General features: G+C 44.0%; 1 protein-coding gene across 7 annotated transcripts in view; it reads right to left on the reverse strand.

Annotated features, from left to right (window-relative positions):
- Positions 1-260: 260 nt before the first annotated feature.
- Positions 261-17,931, reverse strand: part of LOC309348569 (neural-cadherin-like) — a 60,454-nt gene continuing 42,783 nt past the window's right edge. The window contains exons 20-34 of one of the 7 annotated variants that reach the window (XM_081873909.1): positions 17,657-17,841; positions 16,145-16,377; positions 14,657-14,934; positions 12,882-13,096; positions 11,532-11,659; positions 11,114-11,241; positions 10,202-10,325; positions 9,918-10,098; positions 9,222-9,388; positions 8,089-8,353; positions 7,191-7,371; positions 5,339-5,592; positions 3,583-3,683; positions 1,916-2,072; positions 935-1,073 (exon numbers count right to left, since the gene is read on the reverse strand). In XM_081873909.1, coding sequence (XP_081730035.1) covers positions 1,063-1,073; positions 1,916-2,072; positions 3,583-3,683; positions 5,339-5,592; positions 7,191-7,371; positions 8,089-8,353; positions 9,222-9,388; positions 9,918-10,098; positions 10,202-10,325; positions 11,114-11,241; positions 11,532-11,659; positions 12,882-13,096; positions 14,657-14,934; positions 16,145-16,377; positions 17,657-17,841 — 2,608 coding nt within the window. In that variant the 3' untranslated portion in view covers positions 935-1,062. Of the gene's footprint in view, positions 1,074-1,915; positions 2,073-3,508; positions 3,684-3,920; positions 3,987-5,338; positions 5,593-7,190; positions 7,372-8,088; positions 8,354-9,221; positions 9,389-9,917; positions 10,099-10,201; positions 10,326-11,113; positions 11,242-11,531; positions 11,660-12,881; positions 13,097-14,656; positions 14,935-16,144; positions 16,378-17,656; positions 17,842-17,931 lie in introns of those variants that run through there. The other 6 variants (XM_081873908.1, XR_014159486.1, XM_081873906.1 and 3 more) reach the window with 6 other exon arrangements.

Raw genomic sequence — 17,931 nt, forward strand, 5'->3', positions numbered from 1 at the left:
TTCTATACTAATTCTACATTTTATTTGTGGTTCCTGCTGCCGTCCAACTGTTATTTTCTTCCCCTTATTTAGAAAAATGAGTGAAGATTTTATTGACGCCCAAGTACAAAAACAAAATAAAAAAATTCCTTCCAGTAGCACCTTAAAGACCAACTAAGTTAGTTGGTCTTTAAGGTGCTACTGGAAGGAATTTTTTTATTTTGTTTTGACTATGGCAGACCAACACGGCTACCTATCTGTAACAAGTACAAAAAGAGAGGGACAAGTAAACAAATGTATTTTACAATATCTACACAAAACATTTAGCATTAAGAGGATTAAATAATACAATATGGCAGAAATTTACTCGCACATCTAGATTACTACTAAAGATTCACACGTTACAGGTACTTTAAAGGCTACTCTTCAGTGCTACAGAATTCCTTCATTTCAAAGCATTTCAAAGCTTCACAACAAATATCCCTCTAACGTTATTTGTACAACAGACACTAAAATATTGTATACAGATAATTTAAGGGAAGGTGAGGAGATCAACCACACTACTGTTCCCAAATAACCAGCATGAATAAATAGAACCAAAATTGGTTTGTTAAATAAAATACTAAAATGTTTTTGAAGTGTGCTCTCCTAGGAGTAGAATCCATCACGCAGCAATGTGCTAGGTTCCTGTCTCCCACATTTTACAACTGTTCAATTGGAAGTTCACAGAGCTCTTTTAACCTTACAAACTTTGGTCCCCATTCTTGGAGGTAATTATAATTTAGATCTTCCTCTATGCTGGAGAGGTCCAAGGAATGCAAGCTTCCACTCAAAGTGTGTTGGCACTCTTGGCAATAAACTTGCACAGTATCAGCTGGAAGGCTCTGCAAATCTTTGTCTGCATCCTGTTGTATTTGAGACACATAATATTTGAGGTCTGGGACCAAAGAAGAAGATTCTTTCAGGCATGCGTGATTCACAAGTGGGTTTCTTTGTGGTCCAGAATGTGATCTGAGGAGTGAAGCAGTGTTTCCTGAGGAAAGATGAGGTATACTTTGTAGAGGTTGCTTCAGTGCGTCTATATTATAAGCACTCTGGGGAGGAAATGGAAAGGAAACATTAAGTAAATAAAATTACTACCTTTAATTGTTTTATCACACTTTTCATCACTTTCAAGTCTTTATTCTTTTTTCTATCCCAGTGCCCTGGGAGGTCAGTCACTATTTGTCCTGTTTGACAAATGGTGACCATGATAGTGAGATGGTGGACTTGCTCAAGAGGAAGGAGGACTTTGCATTGGGTGTTTTACAGATCCAAGTCCATCTCTTCATTTGAGCCTTCCCCAATATGGTGGCCTCCAGAAGCTGTTGGACTCCAACTCCCATCAGCCCCAGCCAGCATGACTGATGGTCACATGTGATGGGACTTGTGGTCCAAAACATCAGGAAAGAACTGGTTTGGGAAAGGCTGCTTTATCTACTGAATCACACTGATTCTCAAAAACTCAGTCAAATAAGTGGCAGTGCTTCACATATTAATCACTACCCCCACCCACCAAATACACACTTCTACATACAATCAAGGTCAGGTCATACAAAATTTCTTAAAGATCTCTGCCTCCCTTCTGTAGGTCCACAGACTTACTAGCCAATGAACATACACTCAAACTTCATGTGTTGATGGTTGGGGAGAACCACTCATGCCAGACTTCTTAATTTACAGTGTATATAGTTTTCCCCACATGAAGATCAAGCTCTAAGAAATTTTTATTATATGAAAAAGCTTTCAGAGAACATTTTGGCAAAACGTCAGTCCTAGAGAAAGACCTCTGGCTGATTCCAGAGAAACAACACAGTTAAAATGCACAACGCCAGTTTTTCAAGAAGTTAATGCTAATTAATATTAAACACAAGACAGGAGAGACAGTGTCAAGTACCTTTTGTACTCAGAGTTGGTTTAGCCTCAGCTGAAAGTACTGTATTCAGTTTTATCTCTTCTTTTAAATGTGGCGACCAATAAAATTTGCGAGTACTCCAGACCCGGCTCTTGGATTTTGGGGGGCGCTCAGACAAGGCAACCCTGGCCCTCTTAACCTGGAAGAAGCAGGTCACGCAAACTGAGAATCCTCTCGTGCTGCCACTGGGAGGGGGAGGGCTCCATACAAAAGGAGAATGGTGGGATGATGGGCCCTTCACCCATCTTGAAGCCTCCTCAGAAGCACACCTCATCATCCCCTGAGCCAGCCCTGGAGTACTCAAAGGGGAATTCACATGTCTCCGTACAGTAAAGGACTACATGGAGGGTCTGTGTGGGCTAGCACAGTTGTGCGTTACTACCACCACACTCTGTAACATCTGTGTGTTCAGTGGCATCAGGAAGAGTTGTACCCACATACAGATGTACACAGGTAGAACTCCTTCCAATTTCAACTGAACATGAAAACTTCAGGGGAATGTGGCAGTGACAGGTAAGGCCCTATGATGATCCCTTCCATGTGGAGGGGTTCATGTGAACCACCCTAAAGGAAAGTGACAATGACAAAAAGGGGAGAGACGTGAAACATAAGGGAGGTCTATGGGAACTCAAATGTTTACCTCAGACAAATACGTCTGGGCAGGTGAATGTGGTCCAGGATGCTAAGAAGTCAGGGCCTGGTTTTTTTTTAAATCAATGAGAATATTTGAGGGATAGGCATCAGGGATAAAATCAAGGGCAAAGAGGGTCTTATCACAAAGGCAACATCTCTTTCCCATTACAATTCTGGAAGTGGTTGTGACACTTATTTCCTCACTGACCCACCCATTCCCAGCCTCCCAGTTTTGTTTTTTTAAATTTTCATGGCATACTTCCTGTATCAAACCCACAGCCCATGTTTTGCTAGTCAATTAAACTGTTCCATTTGGAACCTCGCAGCAAGAGGCTTATAAAGGATGGACTTCAGTACCTGGTCAGGTAAGCTGCATACAGGTTGGCAGTGGCTGCATTATGCAACTGTAATTTCTAATCTTTTCCAGTTTTGTAAGAATGTAACTAAGATTTGTTTTGTGACACCAAAACAGTAATAAAAACTAATTAAAAAAAACTGGAAGCACAAATATTCTTTGCAATGATAATTCTTGTCTGGAGAGTAAATTTTTTTTTTTTGGGGGGGTGTATGTCTTTTACCCCTGATTAACCTTCCCCCTATATTCACTCTTCTTTTCTTCATCTCCCCCCCCACCCTTATTCATATTGTAAACTGCTTTGTAAACAAAACTTGAAAGCAATAAATAAATATTAATTTTATGCAGTCCTAAACCTGCACACTAGGGAGTAATCCCCACTGAACACAGTGGGGCTTACTTTTGAGTAAACATGGACAGCATTATGCTTTAGCTGTGGTTAAGTATTTCATTTACCAAACTTTTCCCCTGACAAAACAGTTCGCAATCATGCCTTCAAAATGTTTATTTTACTTCTTTTTTATTTCTCTGATGCATATTTGAATCTGGCCTATTAAGGAATTTAAAATGCTGTTGTGATGCCATACCAGGTCATGCAAAACCATACCAGGTCATGCTCCCCTCCACCCTCCTCATTATAATTGAAGATGTTTTCTCTAACATCTTCCCAGCTTTCGTGTTCCTCAGGGATGTGGTAAATTCCTCCTTTCCGAAACCTTGATCTCCCCCACTGACTCCACACAGTATAGGAAACTAATAAACCTGAGGAAGGAAAAAGAAAGAAAAAAGAAACATTGGTTATGTGCAGCCTTCAACCTGCAGAGCATAGCTGTATACAATTCTTAAAGAAGAAAAGCAAAGCATTTAAGGTTTATATTCGTATGGAGGAAATTCTGTGTTTTAATTTAAGGGTCAATTAAACAAAAGTACATTTTTCAGGAGTGTAATGAATCATCTATATCTTAACATCAAGCTTCATTAAAAGGGTATTTTACTTACCTACAGGAATCCACTAGGACATTTAAATAGAGGGCATTTTGGCCAGTCTCTGGCCTTTCACCAATCCTGAGTAAATAAGATACCCAAAGTAAGTAAAACACTGTTTTAATGAAGATTAAAGTGGTATTATAAATTGAGTCATTACTTTTCTGAGACATGTACACAGCGGCCGCATTTGTATGCTCGTATCTTGACTTAAGCTGAGGTGCCTGCAGCCCCTTCCTTCCTCTCCCCTTGCTGCAAACCACGATGAAATGAGGAAGTCTGTCAATAACCAGAGTTTCCCATTTCATCTAAATCACGAAACTATTGGTGCCAGCTTCAGAACAAGTCAGGATATTAAATCACAGCTTGAATCTGGTTTAGTTATCTTGGCTAATAGTTGCTATAGCTGTATGTTACTTCCAGGGTGAGACTCTGCATGTCTCTGTATACTAGTCATTGGGGAACAACAGTGGGAGAGAGCAATTGCCCTCATCTTGTGTACTTTCCACAGGCATCTGGCTAGCTGCTGTGGAAAGCAGGATGCTTGGCAGATAGGCTCTGATCCAGCCTTGCTCTTCCCACATCCAAAGAGAGAAGTGAAGGGGCTGCAAAAACATGAGTAAATAGCTTGTGCTTATATCAGCAGAAATATCACCATCCAAACTGATTCTTTATTTGAAGGAGTCTTTTATTTTGCTTTATTTCCTGCCTTTCCTCCAGGCAATGTACATGATCCTCAGGCTCATTTTTATCCTTCCCGAGTTAACAATTCATTCAAAGCTGAGCTCAGTTTTGCATTTCGGTTTTCAAAGTCCTAAGAACAGGGTTAAATGCAGGGAGGCAGCCTTGGAGGTTCAAGTGAGGATCTCCCACTGCCAAGCCCCATGCATCTATGGAGCTCCACTGAACACAGAAGGGGAGCCCTGGGTACACAACCAGCTTTAGCAAGACTGCTCAGCTCTTATCCAAATGCACACAGCAGGGGAGTAGAATCACACCCAGTGGCCCTTTGTTTCCCTACAGTGGTTGCCCACAGAGCCCAACATAGCAGTATTCTGAGGTCCTGTGGGAAATGTAAATGCCAGGTCCTGGACCCAGTTGCCCAATGCTGATCTGAGCACCAGGGCAGGGAATTTTACGGGGTGCACAGAGGAGCAGTGGGACTAGGCCTGCCATATATATTCAAAACAATGTAGATAAGCTTCCATTTTGTCTAGCACGTGTGCCAATCTTGACCAAGAACTACTGAAGACATAGATGGGGAGATGGGAACAACTGGGGGGAGGGAAAGGAAGGAAGAATGTAGCCAGATCTCCATGGAGTATCTTTTACTAACAGTTGTTAAAGCAGTACAGGAAGGCAGAGGCGTTGCTAAGCGTCCTCATTTCAATACAGTATTAAGATGTAGCACAAGAGAGGTGAAACTTTCCTACCTAGAAAAACAAGCAGGCACATGCTGATAGCCAAGATGGAACCAGAGCTGAGCCCCACGGGTCTTCCTGCTTTCACGGGGCCAACTTCGCACCATTTCCCTTTATAACCTTCAGGGCACTGGCAGACGTACTTGTCTCGGGACTGGGCCACACAGGTCCCTCCGTTTCTGCAGTTCCAGTGCCCGCAGGGCGACGATGTGCACTGTTTCAGGCCCGTGAGATTATCCATCACTTCCACTTTGCCAGCTGGGCACCTGGATGAAGAGAAACCCACCGTTTTCATAAAAGAGATAAAACATGAAGCCGCCCTGTTATTTTGCAATGTTTATAAATGCAAAGGAACGATCAGAAATCCCTTTCCGGGGCAATTTGATAAGCATCCGCTTTGGGGACCCACAAGTTCCTTTAGGGGAGTGAGCAGAACCAGTGGCTGAAATAACGGCAGGTACCTTTTGGGTCCCACCTAAGCTGCTTTTGTCTCTGGATGTCTCCAGGCTCCACTATTTTGCGGGAGGGATTCAAGCATACACAGTGATACCTTGGGTTAAGTACTTAATTCATTCTGGAGGTCTGTTCTTAAACTAAAACTGTTCTTAACCTGAAGTACCACCTTAGCTAATGGGGCCTCCTGCCGCCGCCGCCGCACGATTTCTATTCTCATCCTGAAGCAAAGTTCTTAACCCGAGGTAATATTTCTGGGTTAGCAGAGTCTGTAACCTGAAGCGTATGTAACCCGAGGTACCACTGTACCAGAAATTCAGGTTTGCATAATTAAAGTAGATAGGGGCACGCTATTGCCCTAGTGCAGAGCTCAACAAACTGTCCCAGCAGGGGGCCGGTCCCAGAGATGCATTTTAAATAAACGGACACATTCTACTCGTGTAAAAACACGCTGATTCCCGGACCACCCGCGGGCTGGATTTAGAAGGCAATTGGGCTGGATCCGGCCTCCAGGCCTTAGTTTGCCTACCCATGCCCTAGCGCAACAAACCCAATTAATAGGAACGGCAAATGGACTCTGATGGGGAAAATGCACTGAAAGTTGTGGGGTTAGCAGGAAAATGTGTTAACACTCCATGAGCAAAGCAGTGTGACTGTTCATTGTTACAGAACTGCCATGTAAATGAATCGGAATGCATGCTCAATGAAGGCCAGACACAGCGTAAGCTTTGTGCAAGCAAACCAGGATCAATGCAGAATAAACAGGATCGCCTGGGAGGAGCACCTATCTTATGTGGCTGTGCTCCTGAAATGATGGACCAGAGGCAACACTTCCTGTGGTCCCTTGGTGATGTGTGCAGGCCAATAAGGACCCTGGACTACTTGGTGCCCCTCTAAAAGCAAGGGATGGGAATGGAGTGATTTTTCGAAAGTGGTGCAATGCTCTCTAGCCCCCTTAAGCCAGTGCTTGCCTGCTCCTGCATCAATGTTTATGCCCTCTACAGATGAGTTAGAATGGTTATCACAAAATCTGGAACGACGGCAGGAAATGTTCTCGGGAACAGATGATGTCCCAGAAAGTAAGCTAGTCCCAGCTCCCAACTAAAGCAAAAATGCAAAGCTCTCTGGGTGCAGGTGGCGAGGTTCCTTTCTTGTCTGTGTGCAGGAACTCATGCACACTGGTGTTGCGGCAAAAAGACTTAACAAGGGACATATACATTCTGGTGCTACATATGGTAGGGTTACTGCTGGCTTGTTTCCTTCCAAGATATGAGAGAAGACCCTTGGTGGATCAGCCCAATGGGCCACCTAGGCTGGCATTCTGTTCTCACCATGGCCAACCAGTTGATTTTACAAAAGGAAAAAGAATTCAAAAGGAAAAGAGAACAAAGCAAGACCAGGGTATATATACCTGCACTCATACTTCCGCCAAAGGTCTACGCAGTGGAAAGGGCTGTAACAGGGCTGGCTGCTGCAAGAGCTGGAATGGCAACCTATGGTGATGCCCTGCTGCTCCACAATGAAGCTGTATTCGGTGCTTTTGCCATCCACAAGAAGAGGCTGGCCATTCAGGCGAACATCCCTCATACAGCCTGCAGGGGGCACCAGAAGGAAGAGAGGCTTAAGTGAGCTTCGTTGTAAATGGTCCTCCTTTAACCGGAGTGTAGTGCGACATCAGAAGTGGTGAAAGTGCATTGCACCGATGTTCAGTGAACCCTGGATGTCACTCAAGTCAGGAGCATCATGCTGGCGCAGCGATGCAGAAAACTGCTAATCTTGTCAAGTACAGCACAGTGCAAAGCTGTCCCATAACAGAGAAATGGTCGGAGACAATGAGAACCACTTTGCAATGCACCATCTTGAAAGGTTATTCCATTGCTATTGAACAAGCAGTAAAAGCGCAACACCTATTACCCGTTACAATTGCATTCCATTGATACAACACAGAAAAAGCCACAGTTATGGGGAGAAATGATGATGATGATGATAAATATTTTTTAAATGAATGGCTTCCTAGGAGTTATCCTAGGATGGAAGGCATTTTCAGTGGGGGCCCCAAACATGGAAGAAATGGGTGGTACAAATTCTCATAAGCTGCTCCTGATCTTCTTAGATATGCTGTACAATCCAGAACTGGTAGTACTGTTAAATTAGTAGGCCCATTTCTGGTCTTGGGGCCCTGGGAAATGCCCAGTGCTGCTACCCTCTGGAGGAAGTTCTGAGCTGCACATCCTTAGTGGTTCTACAAAGGACATGAGCAATTTTTACTGGTTTTCAAATTTTCCGAGTCCATCAGACACACCACCTACCTTGGAAATCGCTTTCTGAACCGTTAGCAAGGCGGTTTCCGAGCACAATGCTTGCCAGATTAATTTCAAACTGTCCGCTCGATCCCAGAATGGCCGAAGTCTCATGATCGCCTCCACCATCATTGATACGCAAATAAAATTCATTGTGATACCGCTGTAAGGCTAGTTCAACCCACTGACCGTTGTCTATGTGCACAGTGCTTAACTGAAGCGTGTGGTCTTTGTCTCCCAAATTGAATCTCACACCAAAATGTCCACCAATTACCTGCATGGAGACATGAGAAGCATGGTATTGATATATAATCTTACGGAAGACACATACAGCATACTTAAAAGATCTGAGTGTTTCATGGAAGCAAACTGTTGTTCTTTGCAGTGGGAAAAGTGCTCTGCTCCAATTAAGTTTTTAAAAGATTAAAGAAACTTTTCAGAAAATGCAACTTTCTAACTGGAAACCCATTTAACTGGGAAATTAAAAAAAAAAATAATTGTTGTGTTGTGTCTAACATAGTCACAGGAGAAAACAGCTGTAGAATTATGGAATATGAAAAAGCAACTTTCTTTGTTAAGTATCTGGGATGGTCATGTATGCAATTTGTGCTTGAAAGATGGATGCTGGCTGCAGCCAGAATCTCAATAGCACAAAGGCAGCTGGACAGCTCAGCTGGTTAGAGCACGGTGGTGACTGAAGCCAAGGTTGCAGGTTCAATCCCCGTAAGGGACAGCTGCATATTCCTGCATTGCAGAGGGCTAGAATAGATGATACTCAGGGTCCCTTCCAACTCTATGATGATTCTATGAAAGGTAGAAAACACTGAAGGCCTTATAGTTAACACGTTGTTATAGAACTATCCATTTCAGTGAGGATTACGCACAATTTAAAGGTCTCCAATGGGTCAAAAGACCCAGATTGTTTTTATGCTTTATTTCTTGCCCTTTTGGAACTGATGCAAATTATTCTCTACCAGCACTGATGAGGGAAATCTGTTTTGTCCTTTCCTTAACATCAATGTATGATGTGACACTTACTTTTACTTACTTTTATTTTCTGCTCCTGTAATTGCTGGTTTGTTGTTGTTTTTTAAAAATTAAAATAAAAGTGTTCGTGGAAAAACAGTGGATTAATTGTTTACCTCCACTCTAATGTATCCGCTTCCATCCGAAGATGCCATACTGAGAAGGGTGCAGAAGGACATCCTTGTGCGTACTGCAAGTTGGACACGTGTGTGGTATGCATTAAACAGCGTTTTCAGTTCATAGTGAATCCAACTATCCTTTCCAAAAGTCCATTCTGGAAGAGCTAAATGTGAAAGGACAGACTAAGGTCATACTGTGTAATAATTTGGACTTTCCCACCTCCCTTTTATTTCCTAAGTGTCTAGTATGAGTGTATATTTTATTAAAATCAAAGAGACTTTATTAAGGCACAAGGTTTTGTGGACCACAGCCAACTACATTGCTGTAGGAAGGTGTTCTACTAAGCTGGCAGGCATAAACACAACACATTTATTGACTAAAAATATTAGCTTGCATTTTATTTTGGTTAGGGACAAAATTGTATCTAGTACTCAGCACCTCCACACTCCATTTACCGAAAGTCCCTATTCCTTGTTATGGAAGCAGAATAGATTATGTAGCGCTTAAGTAAAAAATACACAAAATTAGGGGTGGGAGCATGGTGCAAAATGCACTCCTAACGGAAAAACTAACAAATCCATCTCATTAAAATCAAAACCGGAACCAACTCTACTCCGTGATGAGTCCACTGCCTTGTTGCCAGAGTCTTTTCCTTGGGATTACTGAGATTTCCCCCACAATGCAAACCGAACCTTTGTCACATCTTGCTCCTGTGTAGCCAGTGAAACAGTCGCAGTTAAAAGAGCCCCAGTCACCAATGCATTTGCCATGGGTGCCACAGGAAGACACACCAGATTTCTGGCACAGCCCGTCAGTCAGAGAGCAGCCTGGTGCACTGTTCCAGGACTCTGCAGGATGCTCTAAATTGTATACCTATAGAAAAATAGATAAGCAAGAAGAATGGCGGTAAGCAGCTGCAGGTAGAATGGGATGGCAGGGAGCTGGGGGAGAATGTGCGATGCCTTGATGGTCTTACCTGGCTATCGAGGACAACATTCCGGATGCAGCCAACAAACCCTCTGAAATGCTTTTGTGACGTATGGTAGGGCTGGGCCTTCTTCACTCCACCCAGCTGGAGAGGCTGGTGAACGTTGAGAAATCTACCAACAGCAAGAGAATTAGAAAGGTAGAAAGCAAAAAAGCAAAACACACCCCACAGTTCTAATAAACCTACAGCCAACCTAGATAAGGATATCTGCTAGCCTTTGAGGAAGGGAAGAAGAAGAAGAAGAGGAGGAGGAGGAGGAGTTTGGATTTGATATCCCGTTTTATCACTACCCGAAGGAGTCTCAACGCGGCTAACATTCTCCTTTCCCTTCCTCCCCCACAACAAACACTCTGTGAGGTGAGTGGGGCTGAGAGACTTCAAAGAAGTGTGACTAGCCCAAGGTCACCCAGCAGCTTCATGTGGAGGAGCGGAGACACAAACCCGGTTCACCAAATTACGAGTCTACCGCTCTTAACCACTACACCACACTGGCTCTCAGTGTGGAACACAGGAAGATGCCCTATACTGAGTCAGACCGCTGGTTCATCTAGCTGCCAACACTGACAGGCAGCAGCTCTCCATGGATTCAGACTATGACTGTGTACACACCATGCATTTAAAGCACATGGCTCCCCCCCAAAGGATCCTTGGAATGGTAGCTAAACTAAGAACCCCAGACAGAAGGCAGGTTGTTGACAACTGAACAGTATGATGTCTGAAGTGACCCAAAGAATCAAAGGCTATCTTTAAACAAGTCACTAACCTGCATGTCTTGCGGCGTAATGAAATTTGCTGACTTAGCGCACGGCCCTACCAATTCAAATTGGCCTGCATCAATTAACCAACCTAAACTCAAGTTGATTGATCTACCAGTCAAAGCTTATACTTCCAGTATTTTACCTCTCACTTCCTGGAGTCTCAGAAGAAACCTTACAGGCAGATTTATCTGCCCTCGACACTCCCGGCAGGGCACCGACGCTGTTCATAACAGAGACATTTACGCAGTGGTCCAAGATCAGCTGTACTTTCTAAAGTGGAAAAGATATTTATGTTGACTCACATTGGAGCTGGAGCACTGGAGACTCCTCTCTCCTGCCCCCTGTGCCAATTCCCCAACCAAATTATTCCACCTGAGAAAAAAATGCATCTACCCATGTAGCATCTAATCACAAATCTAATTTCCTCCCTTAGTTACTCTACAAATGTGACTTCCATTCAGGATAAACTAACCTTTTAAAAAAATGCTATGCTCAAATAAAGATTGAGTGTGAAAGCTCAAAAACTTCTAGAGTCCTTTTGGGGTAAACTTTACACTTGCCTTTCCATCGTTGATTATGTTTATGTTATGCCAGTGCCGATCAGCGACGTTGACTTTCTCCGACAGCTGCAGAAGCAGTGCCCCCGAGCCATGGCTCAAAGTTAGCAATGGAACGCCCTCCGAGAGCTCTGTTTAATGAAAGAGAAAAGCATATTGGGTGGTTTTCTTCCTTGAGAATTATGATTCTGTATTTCGCTTGATCCTTGTTGACATGCACTTCTTTTGTACCATCTAAGACAGGCATCCCCAAACTCGGCCCTCCAGATGTTTGGGGACTACAACTCCCATCATCCCTAGCTTACAGGACCAGTGGTCAGGGATGATGGAAATTGTAGTCCCAAAAACATCTGGAGGGCTGAGTTTGGGCATGCCTGATCCAAGACTACAAGAACTCACATTACCTTCATGCAGGAGGAGCTTGCCCAGTGGAAGAAGAGTTGGCCACAGCAACAGCCTCCCAAGGAGAAGCGTCACTGTCGCTTACCAGGAGTGGGGGAAAGGGGATGCGACTTAGAGGATGCACCAGCAGGACTGCTCAGTTGGCTCCACCAGTGCATCCGTGCAGCCCTGACCTTGCTGCTGCCTCGCCCTACCTAGAAGTAGCAGCGATGCTACTGCAGGGAGGCTATTCCTGTGGCTGCACCCCACCAGTCAAGCCGCTCCTGGCTTTACATACCCTCAGCTGGGATAGCTCAGTTGGTAGAGAATGAGACTCTTAACCTCACATGGCGTGAGTTTGAGCCCCACGTTGGGCAAAAGATTCCTGCACTGCGGAGGCTTGGAATATATGACCCTTGCAATCTCTTCCAATTCTATGAGCCCAGTATAAATACAGTTGGAAGAGGAATATACCTTAGGTATAGAGAGCAAAATGAGAAATAATAATAATAAGTTTATTATTTATACCCCGCCCAACTGACTGGGTTGTCTCAGCCATTCTGGGCAGCTTCCAACAGAATAAAACACGGCAAACAAATATCAAGCATTAAAAACTTCCCTATGCAGGGCTGCCTTCAGAAAGTTGTGTAGTTGTTTATCTCCTTGACATCTGGTGGGAGGGTGTTCCACAGGGCGGGTGCCACTACCAAGAAGGGCCTCTGCCTTGTTCCTTTTAAACTTCACTTCTCACAGTGAGGGAACCGCCAGAAGGCCCTTGGAGCTGGACCTCAGTGTCTGTACTGTCATAGTCCAGAGGCCTTTGGAATCACTTCCACTGCTCTACCCATTTTGCCTCTGGCCCTACCCATCACTAGCAAGTGGCCCTGAGGGAATGCCGGGGGGGGGGGGATGGTTCCCAACCCCTGCTTTATGATCCAGTAGTACAGAAGGAGAGAAACAGAAATCTTTCACCTAGGGCAATGAAATCCTCTGCTTCCCCCGGCTTCAGGCGTGTCATGGGCCCGTTGTAAAGCAGAAGTCCATTGGCTGCTTCGGTAATGAAATCCAGTGAGATACGGCTCTGAAAGCAAGGCTTGAGGGTTGGGAACCAGGCATATCCGTGTCCTCGGAAGGTGTGCTGTGTCTGCTGGCATTCAGGCCCATGGAAAGCCATGGGGCACTTGCAGCTGCAGAAATAAACTGACGTGTTATTCCTGCCCCTCTCTCTACCCCTAGGCCGGCAGACATTGCAAGTCAGAGAGCATAGCAGCTACCCTTTGCCACCGGAAGAATGGTTTCTAGGACTCACCTTATTCTTCCTGATAGTTAGTTGTTTAAACTGATTTTAGTATATTACTGTATTTGTACATTACTTAACCCGCCTCGAGATCTTCTGGTGAAGGGCAGGCAACAACCTCCCCCCCCCCTTTTTCAAGATTATTGTTAGTAGTAGTAACGTACAGATGGAGTTTCTTCACACAGCACATAGTTAAACTATGTAACTCACTCCAGCAGGAGGCAGTGAGGGCCACTAAGATGGGTGGCTTGGCTAATGAGCAGGGGTGATGGGAGTTGTAGTCCAGTGACATTTAGAGGGCCACAGGTTCCCCACCTTGGGTTATGGTGTCAGATGAGGGCAGGGAAGAATTCTCCTCAGCCGTTAAGCTCAATGGATGACCCTGAAATAGCCGTTATTTCTCAGAATTATCTACTTCAGTGTGTTGTGAGGATTAAAAAGGAGGGGATGGGGGGGGGGACTATGTACACTGCCTTGAGTTCCTCAGAAGGAAGGTGGTATATATCTCCTACATACACACACTAAACCTAACAAAACAAAATTCTTCTAAATTCTTTAGTATAAGTGTATCTAAAGGGCTTAATGGACATCCACAAATAAAGAAATTGGAAAGTTCACTGTACAGTGAGAAGTACTCAAGAGATGCAGACAATGTTTCAGGCGGAGAAAGGAGACAAAAACCCAAAGCATTTTTTGCAGGGGAATAATTTCCTTTCAAATATAATGGGTCCACTTCTATTCATTGGTTGTAGGAAAGAGTTGACAGGGAGGCAAGAGGAGCTATTCTTAAGCTTGAAACCATAGATATTTAACTTCAAAGCCCAACATTGCCATCTTGTGTCTTGGAAAAATATGACAGCCATGAAGCCATTTCAGAAACATGTCTGGGGTCAAAGATGTATAATTCTGCAAAACCTGGGATTCTCCCAAGCTTCAAGATACTTCCCTCTTGTGTGCAAATGGTGTTGTTTCAGCTACGTTAGAATTGGTTATTAGCATATAAGGGGACCCAAGTATATAATCTGTGAATGCTATTTCCTTTATTGTTGGAATTTTTGTAATCCGCCTTGAATATTTCTTCACTATAAAGCCTCTTGAGACTTGTCCTGTCTCTAAGGGTGGGTCACCAGGTCATTTTGTGTCAACCGCACCCACATTTTCCACACTTGATGTCAGGAGCGGGAAGTTCGTGAGGCAAACCTTCAAGCTGTGACAGCAACGGAAGGAGGGGGAGCCCATTCTTCCTTTGCAGCCGTTCAAATCGCATGGCTTTATATGATGTCATGTGATTGGCAGTTGAGTGGCCCCGCCTGCCTGTCAAAAGAGGCCTGCAGAGGGTTGGCTACTTTCGAATCTGGAGCTCTACCATGATCCAGTTCCCCATCCCCACATAAAGGTTGGCACTTTTTAAAAACAACAACACAACTCAATCATGAGCCAATCTACTAACCTGTAGCCCAGGTCTGTGTCTGTACAGGTGCCACCATTAAAGCATGGATTGATCCGGTAGGAGGAACAAGAATGGTGCTTTCTCTCCCGAGCTTCGCAAGTACACTGGGCACTGCTCAGTACTGTAATGGAGGCCAGCAAAACATTCCCGGAAGAAGTAATCGTGGGAAGAGCACTGAATTCATTTTTGCTGGTGCATCCGGCACTATGAGAGCAGTTTTCAGTTGCACACTCGTCTATGCCAACTTGTGTGATGCTGATATTCAGGATGGTTTCCAGCTGTTGTGGGTTAGACCTAGTTTTCAGCATTTTATTTTTTTTAAAGGAACCCCAAATGCACAAGAGAACTAGACTAAAAACACCTCTTTGAAGACTCTACAGGTGCCTTCACAAATGATACCTTTTGGGCTCTGCTGCAGTTGTCTCATAGCAAGCAGTGCCCCGCAACGTATTTGTTCTTAAAAAGTCTGGACTGAATTAGATTAAGCTAGTGCAGCTTTCAGCAACCCTGGTACCCTCCGGATGTTTTGGACAACAACTACCATCAGCTCTCCTCCAATAACCCACTGGACCCACCCTGTAAAGTCTCCTTCAGCCAGCTCTAAGAAGCCAAGACGGGAAAGGGGGCAGGTTAATGGCCTTGCTTCTCCAAGCAGCTTCCCCACTCCAATAACTGAAACTGTCCGTTCACTGGGCAAGCTATAACTGTGATGTCCAGCTCTGTGTGACTCTTGAGCCATTTTGTCCCTCAGGAATTTTTAATTTCTTACTGCATTTAGAAATCTGTAAAATTGTTACAGCAGGCTTCTGAGGACATAAGAGCAACACTCTCTTGGCCACATGGCAAGAGTCCACTCACCACTTGGAAAAGTTTTGCTGGATGGCTTTTCCTGCTATCATCGCCCGACGGTAAGAACGGCAATACAGTCATACCTTGGAAGTCGAATGCCTTGCGACTCGAACCTTTTGACTCCCAAACACTGCAAACCCGGAAGTGAGTGTTCCAGTTTGCAAACGTTCTTTGCACCTTGGTTTCCAAACGTTTTGGAAGCCGGACAGACTTTTGGAACAGATTCCATTCGACTTCGGAGGTACGACTGCATATCCTGAGGTTCAGACTGGGATTTACACTACCTGTGCTCCAGCTGCTCCCTCCCCCCCCCCATTTTTATGTTTTTTTGCCTGCACACCACCAGGTGTTTAGGAAACCATCAGATTCCACCAGTCCCCACAGGTGGGCCATCTCAACAGGTCCACTCCCCCTGCAGAGTGGAGTTCTTTGGGGGAAAGACTATCTTCAAACCTGTTTGATCATGAAGTAGCTGCCATGTGTTTCCCATGCAAAACTGCACTCTCAAAATCTGGAATAAAATTTAGAAGGAAACCCACAAAGATTCCATCAGATAGGTTCTGTAGAGACTTCATTAAAAATGTTGCCTAGAATTGCAAGTTGTTGGGGTGGGGGAAATGACAAACAAACACCACTTACCCGTGCTTTGGACACAGCGACATTTCCGTTAAGTTTTTCTGCTTTGTAATAGGGTGATCCATGAATTGCAAACCATACATCTACTCCTTGTGTTTTGCCTGGGCTATTCAAGACACTGAAGATGTGGACATTTTCAAGTTGGGCTGGTATGATTTCTGAAAAAAGCTTCTTCATTTGGTTGTACTTACTTTCAGTCTCAGATGACTGATATATAAAATCCTCTGCAGTGATATCTGTAAATATATATATATATATATATATATATATATATATATACACACGCAAATTTCCAAGCCTGACACTGAAGCAACGGTGAAATAAAAACCTTCAGGCATCTCCTCTCTAAAAGGCAAGACCACTTCCAGAAAGTTCATAGGAATTCATCCCTTGAAAATTTATCCAATCTCACACCTAAACCTTAATTTTTTTAAACACATACTACTTTACCAACATCTTGGTATTCCATGGTTACCGGTGGCCTCTACCAAGGGGCAAGACATGTTGCAGGAAACTTTGGGCTATTAAACTGACCTGAAATCCTGGTTTTGGGGATGCCATGACTAGGTATGGGGGAGATATTTGATTCAGTTCATATGTAAAGGTGGACATGCCAAACTTTGCACGCACAGAAAAAAATTCACGACCTGAAACACAGCCATCGTTTCAAATTCACACTTTTCTGAATTTTGCAATGCAGCTTTCTAGTCAAGTGATGTATACAAAAATGCATAAACCAGGGTAATGTTTGCATAAAAATGCACTCTTATTAGGTAAACTGCTTTGCAGTTTAGACAAAATTGCATACAAACACAAGTATAGAAAAATGTACCCTAAAATGCTGGTGAATTTTTGTAAGAAAGTTTTGTTAAAAAGGAGTGGCAGACCGATTTGAAAATGAGAATGGAAAAAATGGGAACTTGACAGAAATCATAATTCACAGTGTTCCCCATCACTAGTCATGGCAGCATTTGAGGATGCAGACCGCTCTTCTCCTACTGATACTGGGGGCCAGTTGAGTTAGCTTGTGCTGGAATCCAACCAGGGAAGGTTGCTGACAGTGAGATATCACTTTCTGTCTTCTATACCAGGGGTGGGGGAGCTCCAGCCCTGTGCAAAAGCATCCTTTGAAGCAACGTGCCTGCATTAGCCACTTCAAAGAGGCTTTTGCAAAGGGAAAGCATCACTGGATGCCGCCATAATGTCAGGTGATTGACATGTCAGAGGTCCAGCCCGCCTTGTCAACATTGGCCCGCCAGAGGTTGGGTTGATAAAGATCGGGCGCTCCAGCCAGAAAAGGTTCCCCACCCCTGTCCTAGAATATCATTCTTCTGGGCCCTGGGTCAACAACCTTCCACCAAGAGAACAATGATACCCTCATGAACCTATTATATTGCAACCTTTGATACCCCTGGTCATGAGTCCTTAGTGACTCAGTCGCAGGCCTTGGTGGGCATTCAGGAGTCTCAACAATGTTAACTGATCTCCAGAAGATGCTTACAACTCATCATTTACCTCTTATACGGATAGATCCTGCATTGTGGGCAGCTTCTTCCTTGATTTCTTTCACAACCACCCTTACAGTGGAGACCACATCAGGCCAGATGCCATCTGTAACTTTCACTCTTATGTCATACGTTCCTGAAGGAGTTCCTTCTTTGATACTTAGTAAGCCAGAATTGTCATTCAGGATAAAATACCTGAGAGGAAAAAATCATTCATGGTATCACCCAATCATATTGTGGCTAGAGCTCTCTGTTGACTTAAGTGGTGTATAAATTTTGTTAAAT

The sequence above is a fragment of the Podarcis erhardii genome (genome assembly GCF_964252035.2).
Source record: "Podarcis erhardii genome assembly, chromosome: 8".
NCBI lineage: Eukaryota > Metazoa > Chordata > Lepidosauria > Squamata > Lacertidae > Podarcis > Podarcis erhardii.